Source organism: Dromaius novaehollandiae, chromosome 3 (genome assembly GCF_036370855.1).
Source record: "Dromaius novaehollandiae isolate bDroNov1 chromosome 3, bDroNov1.hap1, whole genome shotgun sequence".
NCBI lineage: Eukaryota > Metazoa > Chordata > Aves > Casuariiformes > Dromaiidae > Dromaius > Dromaius novaehollandiae.
Genome location: NC_088100.1, coordinates 1,895,821 through 1,915,516, shown reverse-complemented (window position 1 = coordinate 1,915,516; position 19,696 = coordinate 1,895,821). Strand labels below are relative to the sequence as shown.

Below are 19,696 nucleotides of genomic sequence, written 5' to 3'. Positions count from 1 at the left end.
CCCTGCGACAAGGCCCCTTTGCTGTTGTACCCGAGCGTGGTGGGAGCCCACGGACACGGCTGATGTGTTCGCAGGGAGGTCTGGATCCCTTCCCAGGATCTCCATGCACCGAAACCAACACCCATGAGACCACCAACTTCTTGGTTGGACACCTCTCTCCCAAGGCTTCCCCACTGGGCCCAGGAGGGATGGACAACCGGCCCCTCTGGGAGGGTGGTCCTTAATTTTTGTGCCGTCTCCTCTCTCAGGCTGAGCGAAGGTGGGAGAGGAGTTAGTGCCATTTCTTCCTTAGGATTCGAGAAGAAGAAACCTCCGGCTCCTCTCTTGGCACTGAGGATATGACATTTTGCTTTCTTCTACTCTGTGGATAGACTGATGGGTCATCTGGCTTCAGTGCAGACTGTGGCACGTGTCCAGCCACCTCCGTGCTTCCTCACCTTGCCAGCCAACCCTCCTCTCCTCACCTCCTCGCATATGGCTGGAATTTGGCAGAAACTCGCCGCTCCAGGGCCGGAGCAGAAGAGTTTCACCGCTGCATGCCATCTCCCACTCTAATTCCCCCCGTGAGCCCCCACCCCACCACCTCACACCCCGTGCAAGAGACCCTGGGATGCCCCCGCACAAAAACGCACACAAGACACCGCACAAGTCATGAGAAAATGAAAGAAATGCCAAGGCAGTTTATTTACAACTGTTGTATACAAAAAAAGGACCGCTCGTGCCACAACTAGAACAGCCCCCTCGCTCTTCGCCCATCACCTTCTTCCGCGCTCCCCTTCCCGGCAGCCCCTCCTGCCCTGGGGGCTGCTCCCCGCCTCGGACTCCTGGGCCCAGGGGAGCGTTTTGCAGCACAATGAACAAGAAATGCTCTTTTTTTCCAGACCTGCCCATGCCAAATCAGTGCTTTAAAAGCCTTATCTGGCAGTAGTGAAGACCGAGACCTCGGTTAACATCAGAGTTAGAGACTGATGGTGCGCCGGAGCCCAGCAGTACTGGGACCACTGCTTGCTATCGGCTGGGAGCGGAGGGGCTGTTCCTCCACCGCCCCGGCAGAAAGCAGGCTCTCCCCCTCTCCTGGCTGGGGGGATCCCACAGCAACCTCCCTGCTCTGCTCATCCTCGCCCCAGCCTCCCTGGACACAAAGATCACCCTGGGACCACGCTGTCTGCTCAGCAGGACCCACAAGGACCTCCTGGGCCGTTCGCAACTCGGGACTGGGATTTGGTGGTGTCCCAAGCTGGCCATTCTCCTGGCCTGGAGTCATCAGGAGGTGGGATCACCATCCCCAGGGACCCCCATTCCCACCTCTCCCTTGCTCCCAGTCCTACTTTTGCTATGGATGTTGTCTTCCTGTGGATGGTGGATGGTCTCCACACCACCTCCCGGCTCTCCAGTCTGGGCTCCCTCCGCTGCTCTCCTCCTTTTGCTTTTCCCCACTCCTTTCATCACAGTTTCCATAGCCCTGCTCTGTTTTTCTCTCCTGCTCTAGCTCCCCATGGGGGTGATTTCTCTCTTCAGATAATCATCTGAGGCTCTGAAAGCAGAAAGCTTTTCAGCTGCTCCAGAGCAGAAAATGGGATTTCATCCAAGAGTTCCTGGGAAGATGTCTCAGGAGGTTTCTTAGAAAAAGTAGCTCTTTGGGGAATCATGGGGCTTTTTGACTTCACCCTTTCAAAAGGATCCTCAGCATCTCCTACAACCGGATAAAGCCTTTGGAGCAAGTGGTTCCCGCTCTCTGACAACCTTATTCCCAACCCCTTCCCCAAAACAGTGCTGCAAGGTCTGTGAGCAACCAACGCCTGCTCCGGGCAAGAGGCCTGGAGCAAGAGGCAGGAGAAAAGGAGAGGGGCACCAAGAGATGCTGCTGAACATCAACGGCCAGACACCCACCGGGGTGGGAAGGAAGAGGAGAAGGAGACGAAGCTCGAGGGACGCACGCACGCACGCACGCTCGCCCCGCGGCCGCAGAGAGCGCTGCCCCGTCTGCCCGACACGGACCACCAAACTAAAGTCACACACGACGCACATTGCCCCCCTGCCCTCCCCACCCACTCCGTCCCCGGCCCCCGCCTCGGCCGCCTCCTCCGCTTTGCCGGCCCTCGGCGGGCGCGTTCACACCTCTCTGTCGGGCGCGGACGGCACAACCCCGGCGAGGTCTCCGGAGGGACATCCCGAAGAGGCACGCGCCCACCCACCCCCCTCCTGGCTCCTCCCGCGACGCCTCCCTCCCCACCCTCCCCCAAACGAATAGGATGGCTTCACGGGTCAATTCTTTACATTCACAAACAACGAAAGCGGAGGAACGTCCCCTTCCACCGGTCGACCTTGCGCTGAGGCAGCCTCTACAACCTCCCCGGAGCTGTCAGTCCAATCCGCCATCGCCTGGGGCTCTTTACCTGGAAGCCTCTTCTTTTAGCTCCTTGTTTTTCCTCACTTCTTCCGCGTGTTTGTCCTGTGGGGAGGTGGAAGGGACAAGGGGGGGGGGGGGAGACGGGTTAGGTTGCCGGGCTCCGGGCGAGCGGCTTCGGAGGGGTTCGCAGGAACGAGAGCGTTCGCCAGGCCAGGTTGGTCCCGGGAGGGACACCGATGGGTCAACAGCATCCTCTCCTCCCCCGGGGCGTTTTAAGGACTGTGGAGGCACTCAGGGACAGACAGACAGATTGTCCTTGCCCTCTAGCTAGGAGGTAGACGTCAACCAGACAAGATGGGAGCCCCAAGGAGATGGGGTTGGCTTGGGTTGTCCTTCATTATCTTGTGCTCTCTGTCTCTGACCCAAGGCTAGCTGAGGCGTTTGGAGAAGGGCACTGAGCGAGCTCCTTGCAGAAGGGATGTTTTGGAGGGAGCTGGAGGTGGTGAGGGTGGGACCTTCCATGCTGAGGTTGGGAACAGACCTGCTTCGGGGAGAAAGAAGAGGTCTGCACATGTTGGCAGGGTGGAAACATCCAGCACAGGCGTCATGGACCCCTCCAGCTCTGGCCAGGGAACTGGCAGGTCCATGGCCACTGCGGAAAGGCCCAGAGCAAGATCTGTGACCCAGGAGGTGGAAAAGTCACTAACAGCAGGTCAGGGCCACCATGGAGGGGGACGGGGTTGTTCAGAGGGAAGGATTTGCACGTGTGGGGCTAGGATATGAGCCCCAGCCCTCCTTGGAGAGCGGCGTATGCACCCACTGGCCATCACGCAGCATCGGGGCCACTCGTGAGCCTATGGACACGTCAGGCTTGGCGGGGTCCCCAGGACTGGGCACCCCCCCGGGGGGACGCTGTGCTTGGGTAATGCCATGCAGCTGGAGGGGTTGGTGGTGTCCCCAGGGGGGTAATGCCACCCAAGGCCATGCAGGACCTTCCGGACCTCTCTCCCAGCACATACCCCCCTTCCTTGCCCTTCCCTCCGCCCCTCACCGGGCTCTCACCTTCTCCTGCAAGCGCTCCAGCATGGCTGCTAAATGGGCCTCGCGGTTCTCTTTGTTGGACTCCATCTTCTGCGCCAGCTTCTCTTTGGCCATTTTGATGAAGTTGTTGTTCTCCTCGATGGCCTTCTGGATGACCTCCCGCTCGTGCTCCCGCTTCTCTGCCAGGTGCTTCAGGAGCTCGGCCTCCTGGTACTGCGTAGGCAAAGCGGACAGGATGGCTGCGGGTGACGGACGGTTCACGGGCTGCTGACCCACACGCACCACCCTGCATCCAGCCCCACGGAGGGGCACCTCTAGCGACCAGGATGGGGGATCCTGGCCGTGATGAAGTGGGTCCCTGTTTCCTCCACGTCATGGCTTTCGCAGGTGGATGTGACGTGCCGAACGGGTGCCCCGACTGCGTGGCTGCACATCCCTGTGCCTCCCCAACGCGCGCGAGCCATGGGACCTACCTTCCTCCGCTCCTCGGCCGCCTCCAGCTTCTTCTGGATCTCCTCCAGGGAAGGGTCGCGCCGCCGCGGCAGGGAGGCGTTGAACTCGGGGATGCCGTCGAAGGAGGGGGGTTTCAGGATCACCTCGAAGGACTGCCCCGAAGTGCGCTTGTTGAGCTCGATGACTTCCATGTCGGAGATGACGCACCAGGTGAGGTCCACCGTGTCTGCTGGGAGACGGGGACAGGCTGAGCGCTGCCTTGGGCGCAATTGCACCGCGAGACCTTGCAACCAACCCCCCCCTGCTTTGGGGCGCGGAGGGGAAGGGGCGCCCGAGGCCCGTTTCCAGCTGTGAGGGCCTCCCGCAGCCAGCAGCGAGGCTGGGCATCCCCCTCCGTCGCCGCTGTCACGTTTGGGCCTGCTGACATGAATCAGCCTGAATCAGCCGTCTGCCTAAAAATACCGAGCCCATGCGCGGCGCGGCGCGCAGCCGAGCCCCGGCGGAGCGGAGCCGCGGCCGAGGGGCTCTCGGGGCGGAGGAGGTGGCCGCGGCCAGTGCAATGCCCCGTGCAACCCCAGCCGGGTCTCCTGCACCCGGCCGATGGCATTGAACGCATGTCACTCTCGTGCCACCGGGGGCTTCCTGCAGCCCCCACCACCGGTGCACCCCGGGGCCGCGCTCCTACCTTCGTACGTGTACGCCGGCTTGTTCAGGGGGTCCGAGAGGAAGCAGGAGCAAAAGAGGGAGACGAGGGGCAGCTCCTTCATCTTCTCCTTGTAAGCTGGGGAGAGACCGCAGGAGAGGCGGGTCGGCCGGCGTCGAGGGGTGCAGGGGCGTCTCGGCAGGCATCGGGGACGCGCGGCCGTCCCGGGGCGGGGGAGCGGCTGGGACGGGGCACCGGGGGCTTCCCGAATATCGCAAGCAGGCCGATGCCAGCCGGGGGGAGCAAGGCTTGCAACGGCACTATCCCAAGGGGGAAACTGAGGCATGCTTTACTCGTGGCCACCCAGGTTAGGCTTGTCCTGGTAAATGAGCCACGTGCGTCACCCTGCACCTGTCCACACTAGGGGCAGGGGTTAACGTGTGTCAGGGCCATCCCTGGGGTGGTTTGGATGGGGACCTGATGGAAGGGCCCTGGTCTCCGGGGTGGAGGCAGCCCTGGGGGTAGGCAAGAGGGAGCGATCTAGGCTGAGCAAGGCCGGGCGCGTGATGCCAGCCGAGCTGTCCCCGCGTCCCCCTCCGCGGCCACGCGACGTGTCCGTACCAGCCAGAGTCATGGTGCCGCGTTGCTCGGGCGTCTGCAGCCAGAAAGCTCCTGGGGGCCTGGGGAGGAAGAAGGCCGGGCGTCAGCACCCGGGGTGTCCACGGGCGGTCGAGGGCATCGCCCAGCCCAGCCCTCCTGCTGCGGCCACCCTCTCGCGGGCGACGCTTGCCAGGCGCACGCACCAGCGTGGTGTGATGGCATGCACTGGCGCGGGGTGACAGGCACCCATGGGTGTCATGGACATGCATTGGTCGGGTGCAATGGGCATGCACTGGTGTCGCGGGCAGGCACCAGCGATGTGTGATGGGTGTGTACCAGTGCAGCGTGATGGGCACGCACTGGTATCATGGGCACGCACTGGTGTGACGGGCATGTACCAGTGCAGTGTGATGGGCTCACACTGGTGTGACGGGCATGCACTGGTGCGGTATGATGGGCACCTACTGGTGTGATGGCCACATACTGGTGTGGTATGATGGGTACACTGGTGCGAGGAGCACAAACTGGTGTGGTATGATGGGTACGCTGTGGTGGGATGGGCACATACTGGTGTGGTATGATGGGTACACTGGTGCGATGGGCACACACTGGGGTGGTGTCATGGGTCCACGTGGGTGCAAGGGGTGCACAGCGGTGTGACGGACACACCCCGGCACGGTGAGGTGTGCACAGGCTCTGGTTACGGTGTGCACACTGGTGTGATGAGCACACACCAGTGCGATGTGACCACCCCAACTGGTGCGATGGGCAGGTCCCAGTACGGTGCAGCCACCTCCCACCGCCCTTCCCCACCCGGAGCTGCCCGACCCCCACGTGCAGCAGAGAGCAAACGCGTGCACACACACGCACGCACCCCCCCACCACCCCCGCGGAGGCTGTGCATCCATCCGCACCCCCCCACGCCACCGCGGCGGCTGTGCACGCACCCCCACACATCACCCTGACGGCTGCGCGTGCCCACACGCGCACGCACACCCCCACGGCGGCTGTGCACGCACAATCCCCCCCCCCCAGCAGCGAGCGCAGCCCCCCTGCCCGCTGCAAGAGCAGAGGGCTGTGCTGCAGCCCTGGACCACCCGTGCTGCAACCCTCACACGTGTCTAGAGAGCCTCAGTTCTCAGCTCACCCCTTGCTGGGCCTGGGGGGGCCCTGCTGGGTGCAGCGGGACCCCCTCCCACGCCAGCAGGGGCATGGATGGGGAAAAATCCTTTTTTTAAAAAAGGGGAGACTTCAGCTGCTGGAAACACTCTATTCTGCGGATTTCCAGGAAAGCTGCTCCATCTCTCTGCTACGGCTGGGCTTTATCCTCTCCGCTGTTTTCGGGAATGGCTGGGATGGGCATGGGGGGCTACGCGGTGTCCAACCCCCCCGGACCGGCTGAAGAGCGTGTCCGTGAGCAGCTCGTGCCGAGCCCGGCGCGGAGGCAGGGCTGGGATTCTCCGGTGTCTCGTGTGCGGACACGCGGCTGTGCCGGAGAGCCGAGAGCCCGGCTGCGAGCTGCCCGCGCACACGCCGACGGCAGAGAGCACCTGCCTGCACGCCCCCCTCCTCCTTGCATTGCCACCCCAAATTCTCAGAAAATAGACCCAAAACAGGGATGAGGCTGGGGGTTGGTCCCCGGGGGTGCCACCGGCAGGGCGGACACCGCGGGGACAGGCAGGGCTGTGCCCCGGGGCAGCAAGGCGGGTGATGGGGCCATGCTGGTGGCAGGGGGGGGGCCTTTCCTTGTCCTTCCTCTCCGCACTCATCCTCGCTGGATGCAGCAGCTGTTCGGGGTGTTTGCACCCCTTTTCCAAGGGGTAAATCCCTCTCCATCGAGCTCCTCTTCCTTCCACACTCATAAAAGCGCCGGTGTCCCCGCGGCGGGCTCAGCCCCGGCGCGACGGGGCGCGGCTCGGGCCTTGCCTCTGCTGTCTCCCCCAAACTGCAGCCTCGCTCAAACCCCCGGCGGCCACGGCGCGGGGAGGCTGCCGAGCAGGGGAGAGGCGCACGTGGCGGGGAGCCCGTGCACAGCGGCTCTCCCCCGCCACAGCCCCGTCCCACCCGACCCCAGGAACGCAAAAAGGGGGTGTGCAACCCGCCTGGGGACCCAGCCCGCTTGGCCCCCTCCATTGCGCCGCGGTTTCGCTGGGGAAAAGCCGCCTCTCGCCCCCTTCCCTTGCAGGGTGCCGGGGGCGGAGGAGCCGGGGGGGCTCCCGGCTGGAAGCGATGGATGCTTTGCTCCGCTCTCCAGGAGAGAGGGAGGATCCCAGCCGCCTCCTCCCGCCCTGGAATAAATATTTCGGGGCTGCTGAGCGCAGGTCACCTCCATCCACAACCCAGGCGGGCGCTGCCCAGCGGGGCGATGCCCCCCACGCCGCGCCGCGGAGGGCTGCGGAGAGAGCGGAGAAAAGCGGCGCTGCACCAAAACCCCGGCGCCCCCGCCCAAATTTCGGCAATGCAAAAAACACCCCCCGCTGCAAACAACAAAACCCCGATTAAGGCTTGTGCAAGGTTATTCTTTCCCCCCCCCGGCCGCCGCCGCTACTCACCGCACCGCCGCGCCCGGGCTGCCGCTCGCCGCTGGCCGCGCTGCTTTAACGCGGCGCGGGGGGCTCGGGCGAAGCATCCCGCCCCGGCGGGCCGCGCGCCCATGACATCACCGCCGCGGCCGCCGATTGGCTCAGCGCCGGGGCCGCGCTGATTGGGCCGCGCCCGGGTGGGGCGGCGGCCGCGGCTCGCCCGGGGCTGCGCGCCGCGGGGAGCGGCGCGGTGACGTCACGCCGAGCGGCTATTTTCGGGCCGAGCCTGGGAAAAAGAGGGGCGTGGGGAGGGGGGACACAAAAAAACCGACAAAAAAAGGGGGAAAATGGAGCAACGAGGGTGATATATAAAAAAAACACCCGTTTTGCTCGGCGCTTTCGGAGCCGGACCGGGATGCGCCGCTTGCCCCGCTGGGAAGAGCCTTCCTCCTCCTCCTCCTCCTCCTGCTGCAACCGGGGCGGCGGGAGCGCAGCGAGGCCGAGTCCCAGATCCGGAGCCTATTTCGGCCCCAGGCCCCCGGGAGCGGCGGCGGAGCCGGGCGCCGCGTGCCCTTCCCGCTCTCCTCCATCCCCTTCCCCGTCCCATTTACGGGCCGCGCTCGCAGCCCCCCCGGGACCGCGCGGGTATATTTAGGCGCCGGTCTCCTCCGTTATGCAAGGAGGCAGCGCGCAAGGGCCTCTTGCAGCGTCGCGCGCGACGGGGACGATGCTCTGTCCGGGCAGCGGCGGCGGCGGGGACGAGGGCACGAAACGGTCAAGCCGTAGCTGCCAAGAAGGGGAATAACGGGCTATTGTGGGCAGGGGCCGGGCGGTCCCGGCCGCGGCTGGTACGGGGCTCCAGCGCCGCTTGGAGCCCGGGCCGCCTCCCTCCCCGCGGGGACGGCTGGGATTCGGGCTGCCCGGCGAGCGGGGGGACTCGTGCCCCTGGCGTGATTCGGCGCTGGGGGGGCAAACGGGGGGGCTTCGGGCCCGAAGGCGATGCTGGGTGCCTGCCTCGGTTTCCCTGGGGACCCTGCCTCAGTTTCCCCAATGTCCTGCCTCGGTTTCCCCCACCGCCCTGCCTCAGTTTCCCCAATGTCCTGCCTCGGAGCCCCCCGTCGCCCTGCCTCCATTCCCCTGGGGTCCCTGCCTCGGTTTCCCCGGGGGGGTCCCCGCCTGGCTCCCCCCTCCTCGCCCCCGGTGGGGGTTAACGCCCGGCAGCCGGTTCAGCCGGGCTCTGGCTGAGAGGCAGGGCGGGAGGGCAGGGGGCCGCCGGGAAAGGATGCTCTGCCGCCCGGATTGGGCAGAAATGACATCACCGCCTCGCGGGCGCCCAATGGGAGAGCCGCCTGCTTTTCCCAAATATCGCCCGGCTGGATAAAGCTCGGCCGGATAAATGGGGTTAATCACCGCCTGGCTAGAGGCAGCCGGGGTGAACGGTGCAGCCGAGCCCCCTCCCAGCCCCCCGGCAAAATCCCCCATCCGGGGGCTCCGGATGCGGGCGAGCGGGATGTCAGGGTGGGCACGGATCCCGGCCGGAGCCGACCCTCTTCCCGGCACCACTCGGCCCGGAGCGGGTCCCTCTCGCTCCTCCCTGAGCCCCGTCGAGGCTGATGCTAAAAACAGCTTTGTGGAGCGGGGTCGGCACCGCTGCAACTGGGACGGGGCCGGTGGGGGGAAACTGGGCCGACCGGGCGCCTCGTCCCCGCCGCCTCCTTCCCGAGGGCGTAGAAATAGTGAAAATCATCAAAAAATAACACAAGGCTCTGCCGCTGTCCCTTCCCCACCACGGCCACCCCCCTGGCAAAAAGCTGCTCCGCTTGGAAACCTTGCTGCAGCAGCGGAGGTGCGAGCAAGTGCTCAGTTCCGGGGAGACACCGGGCACCACTGCAGGTTTGGGGTGCGGGGTTGCCTCCCGGGCCAGCTCCGGCGGAGACATCCGTGTCAGCGCGAGGAGCAGCGTCTGCTGCCCTGGTTTCCACTTAGAGCCATTTCTCCGTGGGAATGAAGTTAAGTTTAGGGGAAGAAGCAGGTACCACTTGCTGCACTACTGTGCAGAGTCTCAGGGAGCCAGACAGCTCATTAATTCATATCGTTTCCTGCTAATAATTTTTTTCGCCACGTGATTTGGAAAAAGTCGAAAGGTTTCGGTTTTGCCATCCGGAACGATGCTTCCTTTCACCCTTTATTGCCGTTTTTGTTCCCGGCACCTGCCCTAGCGCTCGGCACCTCCGCAGCGAAATGCCGCCTTCGGGCCTGCCGAGGGGAAACGGCTCGGCCGGCTCGAACCCGGGCAAGCGGAGCGGCCGCGCCGGCTTCGCGCCGTTTCCACGCGGTGTCCGTCTGCTTCCCGCGGGATGCCCGGATCCGCAGCCTCTCCCTCTCGGTTTTGCACCGGCAGCTCTTCTGTAAAGGAGCATCCGATGCAAATGGAGCGAAACCATGGAAACCGCCCGGGAATGCCATCCGCCGGGAAGCAGGGTGCCACGGGGGAAGAGCTCTTCGGGGGGGGGGGGGTTAAAATCCGCTGGGATTGACGCGGGGTTGCAGAGGGCTTTGGAAAGGCCCGGGATGGACATCCCGCGATTGCCGCGGCGGGAGGCGGCCAGCTCCGGGGAAAATATCATTCCTAAATTAAAAACGTGAAAATTAAAGGATGGCAGAGGGGGGCTAAGCCCACGCCCCCCCCAGCTGGGGTGTTTCAGGGGAGCGCAGCCGCCGTCACCGCATCCCAGCTCAGGAACAGGAAGACAAAACCGTGTTTCCTTTGGGATTTAGGGAGGAAGCGGAGCACAAAGCCCGCGGCGCGTGGCACGGCTCCAGGCTCGCCCCTCACACACCCCTGGGCTGGGCTACTTACTGCTGCGCTATTTGCTGCAAAAACACTTTTTGCGTATTTTTCAAACCCCAGCTGCATGTTGCCACCTGACTCCTGGAGCTGGGAGCTACGGAAAAGCCCTTCGGAGCGGTGAAGTTGCCGGGAGAAGGGCTGGAGGAGACAGGATGTTGCTCACCCTCCCCAGCAGCAGCTGTTTCTGCTCGGGGCGATAGGTATTTCCACAGGCGCCCGGCCAGGCTGTGCGGGGTTTTCCCAGCCCGGCTCCTGGCTCCCAGACCGTAGCTCCCTGCAAAGCGGAGGCAGGGGAGAGCCGGGGCCAAAACGAACTTGCAGGGAAAGCTGCACTTGCGCAAGCTCGGAAGGCCCCAGGCGGCTTAATGTGCCATTCCCAGCCCCGGGGCCGAGGGAGATGCAAGCTGGGAACCCCCCGGGCTGCTGCTCCTAGTTCTGTGCAAACAGGGAAATCCCTGCTCCCAGGATCCATGCACACCCTCGCTGGGAAATCCATGTTCCCAGGCTCTGTGCATACCCTGGCAGGGAAATCCCTGCTCCTGGGATCCATGCACACCCTTGTTGGGAAATCCCTGCTCCCGGGATCCATGCACACCCTTGCTGGGAAATCCCTGTTCCCAGGGTCCGTGCATACCCTGACTGGGAAATCTCTGCTCCCAGGATCCACAAAAACCCTGGCAGGGAAATCCCTGTTCCCAGGGTCTGTGCATACCCTGGCAGGGAAATCTCTGCTCCCGGGATCCATGCACACCCTCGCTGGGAAATCCCCCCTCCCAGGATCCATGCACACCCTGGCAGGGAAATCCCTGCTCCCAGGATCTGTGCACACTTTGCCAGGGAAATCCCTGCTCCCGGGATCCACAGATACCCTGGCAGGGAAATCCCTGCTCCTGGGGTCCACAAAAACCCTGGCAGGGAAATCCCTGCTCCTGGGGTCCATGCACCCCCTCTGGCAGGGAAATCCCTGCTCCAGGCCCTTCCTTGGCTCTGCTCCGGGATGGAGAAGGGCAGGAGAGGAGCAGGAGCATCAGAGACGTTCAGAAACAGCCACGCAGAGCACTACCAGAACAACACCTTGTTTATTAACGATAAAAAAGGAAGCAACACGCAGATACTCTTTTTTTCCCCTTTTTTTCCGGTGCGCCCATCCCGAAGGAGCACCCGGGAGCCGCAGCGGCGGGCGGGCGGACGTCCTCCCCGGCGGGACGCTAGACGGGCACGTCCTCGTGGACGCGGACGCGCAGGGGGCAGATGCGGAGCGCCTCGGGGGACGCGTCCACCGGCGCGCCGCCCACGTAGAAGTAGGGGAAGACGGCGCCGCCGAACTTCTCGTGGAAGGTGTAGATGTGGGTGCGGCGGTCGGCGTCGTAGAAGGAGAGCTCGCCCTCGTCGCAGTCCAGCTCCACGCGGACGCGCGCCAGGTCGCCCAGCGCCGCCTCGGAGCGGGCCGAGTTGGAGGCCCGGCAGCTCTCGCCGTCGGCGCCGGGCAGGCGGTAGATGTACCAGAAGCCGGAGCGGGCGTCGTGGTGGAAGGTCCAGTGGGTGCCGCCGCGCGGCCGGGCCACCCCCACCCGCCAGTTCGTGATGCCGCCCAGGTCCACCTCCCAGGTGTGGAAGCCGGCGGAGAAGCCGCGGGAGCCCAGGATGCAGGGCGCCGAGGTGAAGCGCTCCGGGTTCTCCACCAGCAGCTTGTAGCCCCCGTTGGAGACGCTGGTGAGGTCCTCGGAGACCGAGAGCCAGCCCGCCGCCGAGTTGGGGTCGAAGCTGAAGGGGACTGCGATGGGGACAAGTGCGTTAGGAGGGCCAACGCCGTCGTCCCACGGGGATGAGCTGACAGCAGCCACCACGACCCTGGAGATACCCATCTACCTGCCCTTTCCCTTCTAGGGGAGAGCCAAAGGCACGGATCCACCCCAGAGAGGAGAAATGCACCCCGCAAGGCTCCCTTTTTGGGGTGCAAGTGCTGCAGAGCACCTCTTGGCCCTCCAAACACCCTCCCAGGCCCAGCAACAGGTTGCAGTGGGCATTTCTGCTCCACGCTCCTCCTCCTCAGCCTGTTGTGATGGAGACCCACCACCTCCCCAGGCTGTCCTCACCCAAAGGCTTTTCCTGACGCCCATCACCCCGGCTGCAGGGCAGCCCCGACGGTCTCGGCACAGAGACGGAGAGCTCATCCCTCCACTCCCGCAGCCCTTTGGGTGCTGGAGGGCTCCTGGGGCGGCCACGAGGGCAGGAGGGACCCGCACGCGCTCCGTGCCCGGCGCCTCACCTACGGTGATGATGTCCAGCATCTTCTTCCAGACGTTGTACTGCAGCGAGCCCAGGTACTTGGCGACGTCGATGAGCATCCCCGAGGGCACGGCCTCCGGCTCCTCGGCCGTGCAGGCGATCCTAGGGCAGGACCGCAGCGGATGGAGACGGGCCGCGGAGGAGGGAATGGGGCTGGGTCTCAGGGCTCCCTGGGAGACTGGATTTCGGCAGGGGCTTCACAGCTTTTCCCCCAAACCCCTGGGCTGGACTCATCCCGGCAGGGCGACATGTGCCCATTGCTGCCCCGGCATCCGGGCAGCTCCGGGGCGCAGGATGGGACGCCCTGGGGCACCCATGGGTGAAGCACCAGCTTTGGGCACCTCCAGCACCTTGTTCTGCTGGAGTGAGAGGTCGACCAGGAGAAGACACGTGGGTATCGGGCCTCGCTTGGGAAGAGAACCACGTTCGGCCCCAGGGAGGGGACACGAGGGCTCAGCTGCCCCCGGACACACGCGCGCAGGGGACGTGGCAGAGGTTGGAAGAGCGCTGGGACCTACCTGCGCTTGCGGTTCTTGTGCGTCTGAAAGAGAAGGAGACACCGTGCATCAAACCCTCCCGCTGCATCGCAAAGGTGCGGCGGCCGGGGAGCATCGCCCAGCACCGCCGCGGTCCCCACGGCCAGGGTGACACCCCGTCCCCAGGGCCGAGAGCAGCGTCTTACCATGAGGAAGGTGTAGTCGTCCTCCTTGAGGTCGGCCTGGAGCTGGCGGGCCTCGTTGAGCAGGGCCCGGCTCTCCTCCGACAGCCGCTTCATCCTGCCCTCGACGAGGCCCTGCTTGTGCCGCGTCTCCTCCTGCAGCTGGGCCAGCACCGCCTTCTCCTCGCCCCGCAGGAACTCGTGCAGCTTCTCGAACTCCCTCCGGATCTGCTCCTCCAGCCGCGCCGCTTCCACCTGCCCCGCGCGGAGCGGAGGGACGTCACCGCTCCGGCCGGCTCCCCCGGCTCCCCCCCCGCCGTCCTCCCGCCCCGCGCCGCTCCCCCGGCACCACGCACCTGGTTGTGCTTGGAGATGGACTCGTAGGAGCGGTGCACGGCCCCGAAGTCCTTCACCTTGTCCCGCAGCGAGGTCTCCATGTTCTTCAGCTTGGCCTGCGGGGAGGAGACGCCCTCAGGACCCTCGCGCGCCTGAGCCCGGCGTTTCCAATGCGGGAAGACAAGAGCCCCAGCCCCGGCGGGATGGGGTTAACCGGGATCCTCGGTCAAGCCACCCTGTCCCCTCCTGCAGCCGGGGGACCGGCTCGCCCTGCCCCGTCCCGGCTCCCAGCAGCCCGGGAGGCAGCAGCAGAGCCGCCCGCCCGCGCGGTTGTGCAACCCCCAAAGCGCCCTCCCAGCCCCGCGGCTCTGCCGCGATAACCGGCGCGCCCGGATCCAGGAGGAGCCGAGGCAACGCGGGAACCGGGCCGCTCTCCAAACCCCCCCCCGGGCCTGGGAGCGTCGCCGCGCGGCCGCTTCCCGCGGGGCCTCCGGGACGAGGCGCCGTCGCCCCAAGGACGGGGCGACCCGGGGTAATTATCGGCATCGGGGCAAGGCGGAAGCCCCCGCGCCGGTCCGTGCGCAAGCACCGCGCGGCCGTCGGGTCCCCCCGGCGCGGAGCATCCCCGGCTCACCCTGAAATCCGCGGCCGTCTCCTGCACCGGCCGCATCTTGTGGCCCTCGTGCTGCTTGGCGCCCTGGCAGACGAAGCACGCCAGCTCCTTGTCGTCCAGGCAGAAGAGCTTGGCCTCTTCGCGGTGCAGGGCGCAGAGCGCGGCCGCCCGGCCCCGCCGCTGCCCTTCCTCCTTGAGGATCATCTCCACCAGGTTGTTGAGCGTGTGGTTGACGCGGAGGGCGTCGAGCGAGGAGGCCTCCTTGCAGACGGGGCACGCGTGGTGCCGGTGCTCCCAGGAGCGGCTCACGCAGCCCTTGCAGAAGTTGTGCCCGCAGCACAGCGTCACGGCCTCCCGGAAGGGCTCGTAGCAGATGGGGCACAGCAGCTCCTCCTTGAAGGTGGCCGTGGAGGACGAGGCCGAGGCCGCGGAGCCGCCGGCCGGGGGGCTGCCGCCCTTCTCCATGGCGCTGCGGGATGGAGGGATGCCGGGATGGAGGGATGGAGGGATGGAGGGATGGAGGGATGGAGGGAGGGCGGCCGCAGCCAGGCTTCCCAGAGCCCCGACTGGAAAAACAGCCCCGGCTCCTGATGCAATCGGCTTCCTGCGGCTCTGACTCACCGCGCCGGCTCCCTCCCCGGCCGCGCACCGGCCTGAGTGACACCGCGTCGGGCCACTGGCGGCCGCGCGGGGCGGGCGGCGGGCGGGAGCCCGCGGGGGGAGCGGAGCTGCCCGGGGCCCCGGTGCAGCCCCCTTTCCCCGGGTCCCAGTACAGCCCCGGTGCCCGGATCCCGGTGCAGCCCCGGTGCCCGGTGCAGTCCCCTTTCCCCGGATCCCAGCGCAGCTCCGGTGCCGGGAGCAGCTCCCTTTTCCCCGGACCCCCGCACAGCCCCGGTGCCCGGATCCCGGTGCAGCCCCGGTGTCCGGTGCAGCCCCCTTTCCCCGGATCCCAGCGCAGCTCCGGTGCCCGGATCTCGGTGCAGCGCCGGTGCCCGGTGCAGCCGTCTCCCCGGCTCCGGCACAGCCCCGGGGCAGCCCCCTTTCCCCGGGTCCCAGTACAGCCCCGGTGCCCGGATCCCAGTTAAGCCCCGGTGCCGGGATCCCGGTGCAGCCCCGGTGCCCGGATCCCAGTAGCTTTCCCCGGATCCCAGTAGCTTTCCCCGGATCCCAGTTAAGCCCCGGTGCCCGGATCCCGCTGCAGCCCCTTTTCCCCGCCCCCGGCACAGCCAGGGTGCCAGGATCCCGGTGCAGCCCCGGTGCCCGGATCCCAGTACAGCCCCTTTCCCCGGATCCCGGCGCAGCTCCGGTGCCCGGATCCCAGGACAGCCCCTTTCCCCGGATCCCGGTTCAGCCCCGGTGCCCGGTGCAGCCCCGGTGCGGCCCCTTCCCCCTTCCCCCGGCCCAGCCGCGGTGCCCGGCCCCGGCTCACCGCGTGCCCTCCCGTGCGCAGCGCCGAGCACCGCGCGGCCGGGCCGGGGGTGCGGGGTGGGGGCCGGGGGGGGGGGTCCTACCTCGCCGGGGGCGATGCGGGCGGGTGGCAGCGCTTGCAGCGGCCTCTGCTCCGCCGCGGCGGGCGGTGCGGGGGGGGGCGAGCGGGCGCCGGCAGCATCCCGGGGCCGCGGCCGAGCGGGGCCGGCGGCGGCGCACGGAGGGGCGGAGCGGGCCGGGCCCGGGGCTGGGCTGCAGCCGGCGGGGAGGGCCCTGCGCCTGGCACGGCCCCCGGCGCTGCCCGGTTTGGGGGGCGCAGGGTTTGGGGGGGGGGGACCCTAACCCCGCCGCCCGCCCTCGGCTCTGCCCTTCGCCTGTCCCGGAGCAGCCGCCTGTCCCCGTCTCCCACCCGCCCTGCCCGGTCCCCCTTTCCCTGTCTCCCGCCTCCTCCATCTCATTGTTTGCCTTTCTGCTTTGTGCATTCTCCCAGTTTTAATCCTGAAGAAACAGGGTGTGGGGACGGCTCCGATCCCAAGGCCGTGCTGGGTCCCTGGCCGGGGCTGTGCTCAGCCGGCTCCTGCGGGATGCCCGGCCTGGGGGTCTCGCATCCCTCCTGGGGGTCTCGCATCCCTCCGAAGGCGCTTCCAGGGGACGCTTTCCCACAGGGATACAACAGCGAGCGGGGGCAGAGCAGCGGGGCCGGCGGGGGCACCCAGCCCCTGGTGCTCCGGCACAGCGAGGAAGCAATCCCGCACCCGGCCCCAAAGCTGGCTCCGGCCTCTGATGGGAACTGGAGGGGGATGGCAGCTCTTCAAGGGCACAGATACTGGTGAGCAAAAAAGGTGATATTCGCCCGCTCTGGTATGCAGGCTGGCTGCGCAGGGTGAGAAACCGCGTGGGCTTAGTCACAGGCAGGTAGGGGAGTCAAGGCTAAAGATAATTCCAGCTGGAAAGCCTAAAATGCAGATGAAGTGTAACCAATACAAACCGAAGCGTCAGAAGGGGATCATGGGATGCCAGGATACTTTTATCTACATAACTGTATAAATGATGCTATTTTGGACCAAAACTGCCCAGTGTCAGAACCCACAAATATAGGTAGAGATGTAGCAGAACTGGGACCGATGAGGGAAAAGTGACTGAGAGTATGTTGTTTATTTGGGAGGGCTCTGGGGGGAGAAAAGGTGGTGCAGGGGCAGCAAAAGGTGGTTTCAGGACAGAAAAAGTGGGGAATAAGGTATAGGATCAGGTGAAGAGCAAAGAAGGGCAGGTCTCTGACGGCAGGAGCAGGGATGCCTGCAGATGGGGGTGAGGCTGGCCTGTGGCCCAAGTGCCCCGCGATGCCGGGGCATCCCCTGGACAACCTGCCGGGCTCCCCGTCAGGGCTGTGCCTGGAGGAGCTGCTGTGGGAGGGTGGAAGAAGGAGGGAGAGACCCGCACTCGGTATGAAGGGGAGAGGGGAAGGCAGCAGGGTTGTAGCTTGACTGTGCTTGTGCGGGATTTACGATTTCCTTACAGTGATATAATTGTGAATTAATACTGCCTTTAATAGCGATGTGTTCATTAGCCCATTAAGGCATTATTAGTTTCTTAGAGGTGTTGCTTAATCAATAAACATCAAAACCCTCTGAATCAGTCAGGTCTCAGGTTTCCAGTCTAAAAGGGGAGAGTTGAACTGGGGCAGCAAGAAGTTGGGGGCCTGTCTGGGAGTTCCCAGCTGGGGCTTGTGCTAATTGGTACTGAGATGTCCTAGTTTAAAGAAGGGTGGAAAATGAAAGGAGAGAGGGGACTCGGATGGTCCTCTGGGCTGGGAAGGCGGGTGTCTGCCAGTGCAGGCCATGTTGGAGCACGGAGAGGGTCCTTGGGATTATGGACTTACTACCCAGGATCCCTCTCTCAAAGCTGGTGAAACTCGAGAAAAATATACCTGCTGATATCACCCAAGCGGAGAAAAGGCAGGCTCCACTTTCCAGAGGCTGTCGTTCGATCTAATCGGTGATTTATAAACTGCAGTGGAAGAGAAGGAGAAGCTTGTAAAGAGCTCACAAAATAACCAGGGGCAGCTCACAGCGAGATCCTCACATTGTTGTGCAACAACCCTCTGGTAAACAAACAGGCTGAGCAGCTCCAGAGTACAAAAGAAGAGCGAGCTGTAATAACCCGGGGAGCGGGTGATGTCCTGAAAGGAGGAAAAAAAGGCGGAGGGGTGGCCTGCGTGGCCGAACAGAGTCTGCGCTCTGGAGCAGAGCACTCCTTTTTTGTGTGGTGAGGCTAAATGAGCGGTGTGAGCGGCAGGACTGCCTTGGTCAAAGGCAGCAGTGGTCATCAGAGCCCTTACGACTATCTGATGTCAGGGGGAGAAATGTTAAGACCGGTAATCAGGAATCTGGGACATCACGAGCCTCTAAAAGATAACGTCCAGGAGATGCCCTGAGCAGATGACCTGGAGGCATCGGCCCCTCTGCGTGAGAATATGCTGGTCTGGGTACGAAAGCGGAGGCACGATGCCGTGACCCCTGGCTTTGACACAGACCGGGTAATTGTGGATTGGGGCGATGTAGGATTATCAGCCCGTTGTGCCCCAGAGCTGCAGAGAAGGCTCTTTATCAGCCTGGGACCCGCTCCCATCGGTAGATCCCTTGGTGAGTGTATGGCTATACTGGAGGATGGGGGACACTTATAGGAGTAGCAGGAAAAGAGGAGCTAAAAAAGGAGATAGCTGTGAGGGTCCAGAAATTTGTTCCTAGAGGAGTGGTTTGGAAATTCTTGCTAAGTTCATGCAGTGATTGGGGAAGAATCAGAAGATGGTCAGCCCACAGGATTGCTTGGATGACAAAAATCTTACTAGAAAATGGGAATGAGAGAAAAATCTGGGATAAATTGGAACAGGAAAAGGAACCATCACATCCTTCTTACATGGAGAAAACCTATATCCATCCTTAAAGGACCTGTGGGCTGAGGAGTCCAAACTCCTGGTGTCAGTAGGATCTGTCTCCACCGCACTGACACGGGATCTGGGGAGAAGGGGTTATGCGGCAGTATGATGTATGCTTCCAGGTGGGTGGGAAATGGCAGATACTTTCTTAGCAAATATGCGATCAGAAACAACTTTGTTAGATTACCAGGCTCCTCTGCTCACATGTAAATCAGTCTGGAAATGGGCAGTAGGGAGTGAATGAGGAAAAGGAAGCAGGAGCCCAGTTGTGTAGAAGGGAAGGTAGGTTGGAGGTGTGGGTGGTTTTGGCAAGAGGGGCAAACACTTTAGGGATAGATCTTCTGTCTGGGTTTCAGTGCAGGATCACAGGGGAAATTATATCATGTTGTTGCTCTAGAGAATGAAGAAGCCACAGGGCTCCCAAAGCTGCTCTGGGCCAAGAGGAAAGCAGAAGAGTGGCTGGGAAATGAGTGATTCCCATGGGAAACCCCATCTTCCAGCCCCCATACTGGCACAGCAGGGAGGTGGAAGAGGGCATGGGGGTAACACCATTGCTCCTAAAAGAAGGGATTCTCGCAGGGAGAAAGAGCTTGTGCATTTTAGGCCTGGTTCAGGTAAATCTGTTGTTTCCAAGGTGTAGCAACAGGGAACATTGCCGCTGAGGCTGAACGTTGTGTCTTCTCAGGAAAAGAGCTCAGGGGAATTTTAACCCTGAGCCTTGAGACAACAGAGACAACCTCAAATGCTTTATATCTAGTTGTAGGCACTTGGTTTAGTCCTCCCAGAAGCTGACAACAAGCTGCAAGGCTGCAAGCCTGGTCCCTCTGCAAAACAAGAACCTTTCAGATTTGGGGACTGACAGTGAACTGCTAACTGCTCATCACTGGAAAGACGTATTCATAGGATGGTTGCCAAAAGCTACTGCTGTGCTACATTTAATGCCACATCCTATAGTTGTGTTACTGGTGATACAGGTA

At 63.9% G+C, this 19,696-nt stretch overlaps 2 protein-coding genes across 8 annotated transcripts; both read right to left on the bottom strand.

The window, feature by feature from the left end:
- Positions 1 to 649: 649 nt before the first annotated feature.
- STMN4 (stathmin 4) lies at positions 650 to 7,761 on the bottom strand. 6 transcript variants are annotated; one of them, XM_026102045.2, is made up of 6 exons: positions 7,640 to 7,761; positions 5,109 to 5,167; positions 4,530 to 4,625; positions 3,865 to 4,073; positions 3,413 to 3,604; positions 650 to 2,452 (listed from the first exon to the last, which is right to left on the bottom strand). In XM_026102045.2, exons 1-6 carry the CDS (start codon positions 7,714 to 7,716, stop codon positions 2,393 to 2,395), a joined length of 693 nt encoding a protein of 230 aa, XP_025957830.1. In that variant the 5' UTR covers positions 7,717 to 7,761; the 3' UTR covers positions 650 to 2,392. The 6 variants fall into 6 exon arrangements, with proteins under 6 accessions (XP_025957830.1, XP_025957831.1, XP_025957825.1 ...); XM_026102046.2 differs by having other exon boundaries at positions 3,865 to 4,070; XM_026102040.2 differs by having other exon boundaries at positions 2,355 to 2,894.
- Positions 7,762 to 11,520: 3,759 nt separating this feature from the next.
- On the bottom strand, positions 11,521 to 16,038 carry TRIM35 (tripartite motif containing 35). Of its 2 annotated transcripts, none has more exons than XM_064508230.1 (7): positions 15,868 to 16,038; positions 14,378 to 14,825; positions 13,764 to 13,895; positions 13,432 to 13,662; positions 13,268 to 13,290; positions 12,730 to 12,851; positions 11,521 to 12,234 (listed from the first exon to the last, which is right to left on the bottom strand). In XM_064508230.1, the coding sequence occupies exons 1-7, from the start codon at positions 15,963 to 15,965 to the stop codon at positions 11,669 to 11,671; spliced, it is 1,620 nt and encodes a 539-aa protein (XP_064364300.1). In that variant the 5' UTR covers positions 15,966 to 16,038; the 3' UTR covers positions 11,521 to 11,668. The 2 variants fall into 2 exon arrangements, with proteins under 2 accessions (XP_064364300.1, XP_064364301.1); XM_064508231.1 differs by having other exon boundaries at positions 13,764 to 13,859.
- Between the last annotated feature and the right edge of the window lie 3,658 nt (positions 16,039 to 19,696).

What these genes read in the sequence shown, in the direction of transcription:
- STMN4 (XM_026102040.2), bottom strand. Translation starts at nt 7,716, where the DNA reads ATGCTTCGCCCGAGCCCCCCGCGCCGCGTTAAAGCAGCGCGGCCAGCG. An exon ending in AGCCCGGGCGCGGCGGTGCG is followed by an intron (nt 5,168 to 7,639) that starts GTGAGTAGCGGC and finishes CTTCCTCCCCAG; the next exon opens with GCCCCCAGGAGCTTTCTGGC. An exon ending in CGGCACCATGACTCTGGCTG is followed by an intron (nt 4,626 to 5,108) that starts GTACGGACACGT and finishes GTCTCTCCCCAG; the next exon opens with CTTACAAGGAGAAGATGAAG.
- TRIM35 (XM_064508230.1), bottom strand. Translation starts at nt 15,965, where the DNA reads ATGCTGCCGGCGCCCGCTCGCCCCCCCCCGCACCGCCCGCCGCGGCGG. An exon ending in CACAAGAACCGCAAGCGCAG is followed by an intron (nt 12,852 to 13,267) that starts GTAGGTCCCAGC and finishes GTCCTGCCCTAG; the next exon opens with GATCGCCTGCACGGCCGAGG. An exon ending in GCTGGACATCATCACCGTAG is followed by an intron (nt 12,235 to 12,729) that starts GTGAGGCGCCGG and finishes TCCCCATCGCAG; the next exon opens with TCCCCTTCAGCTTCGACCCC.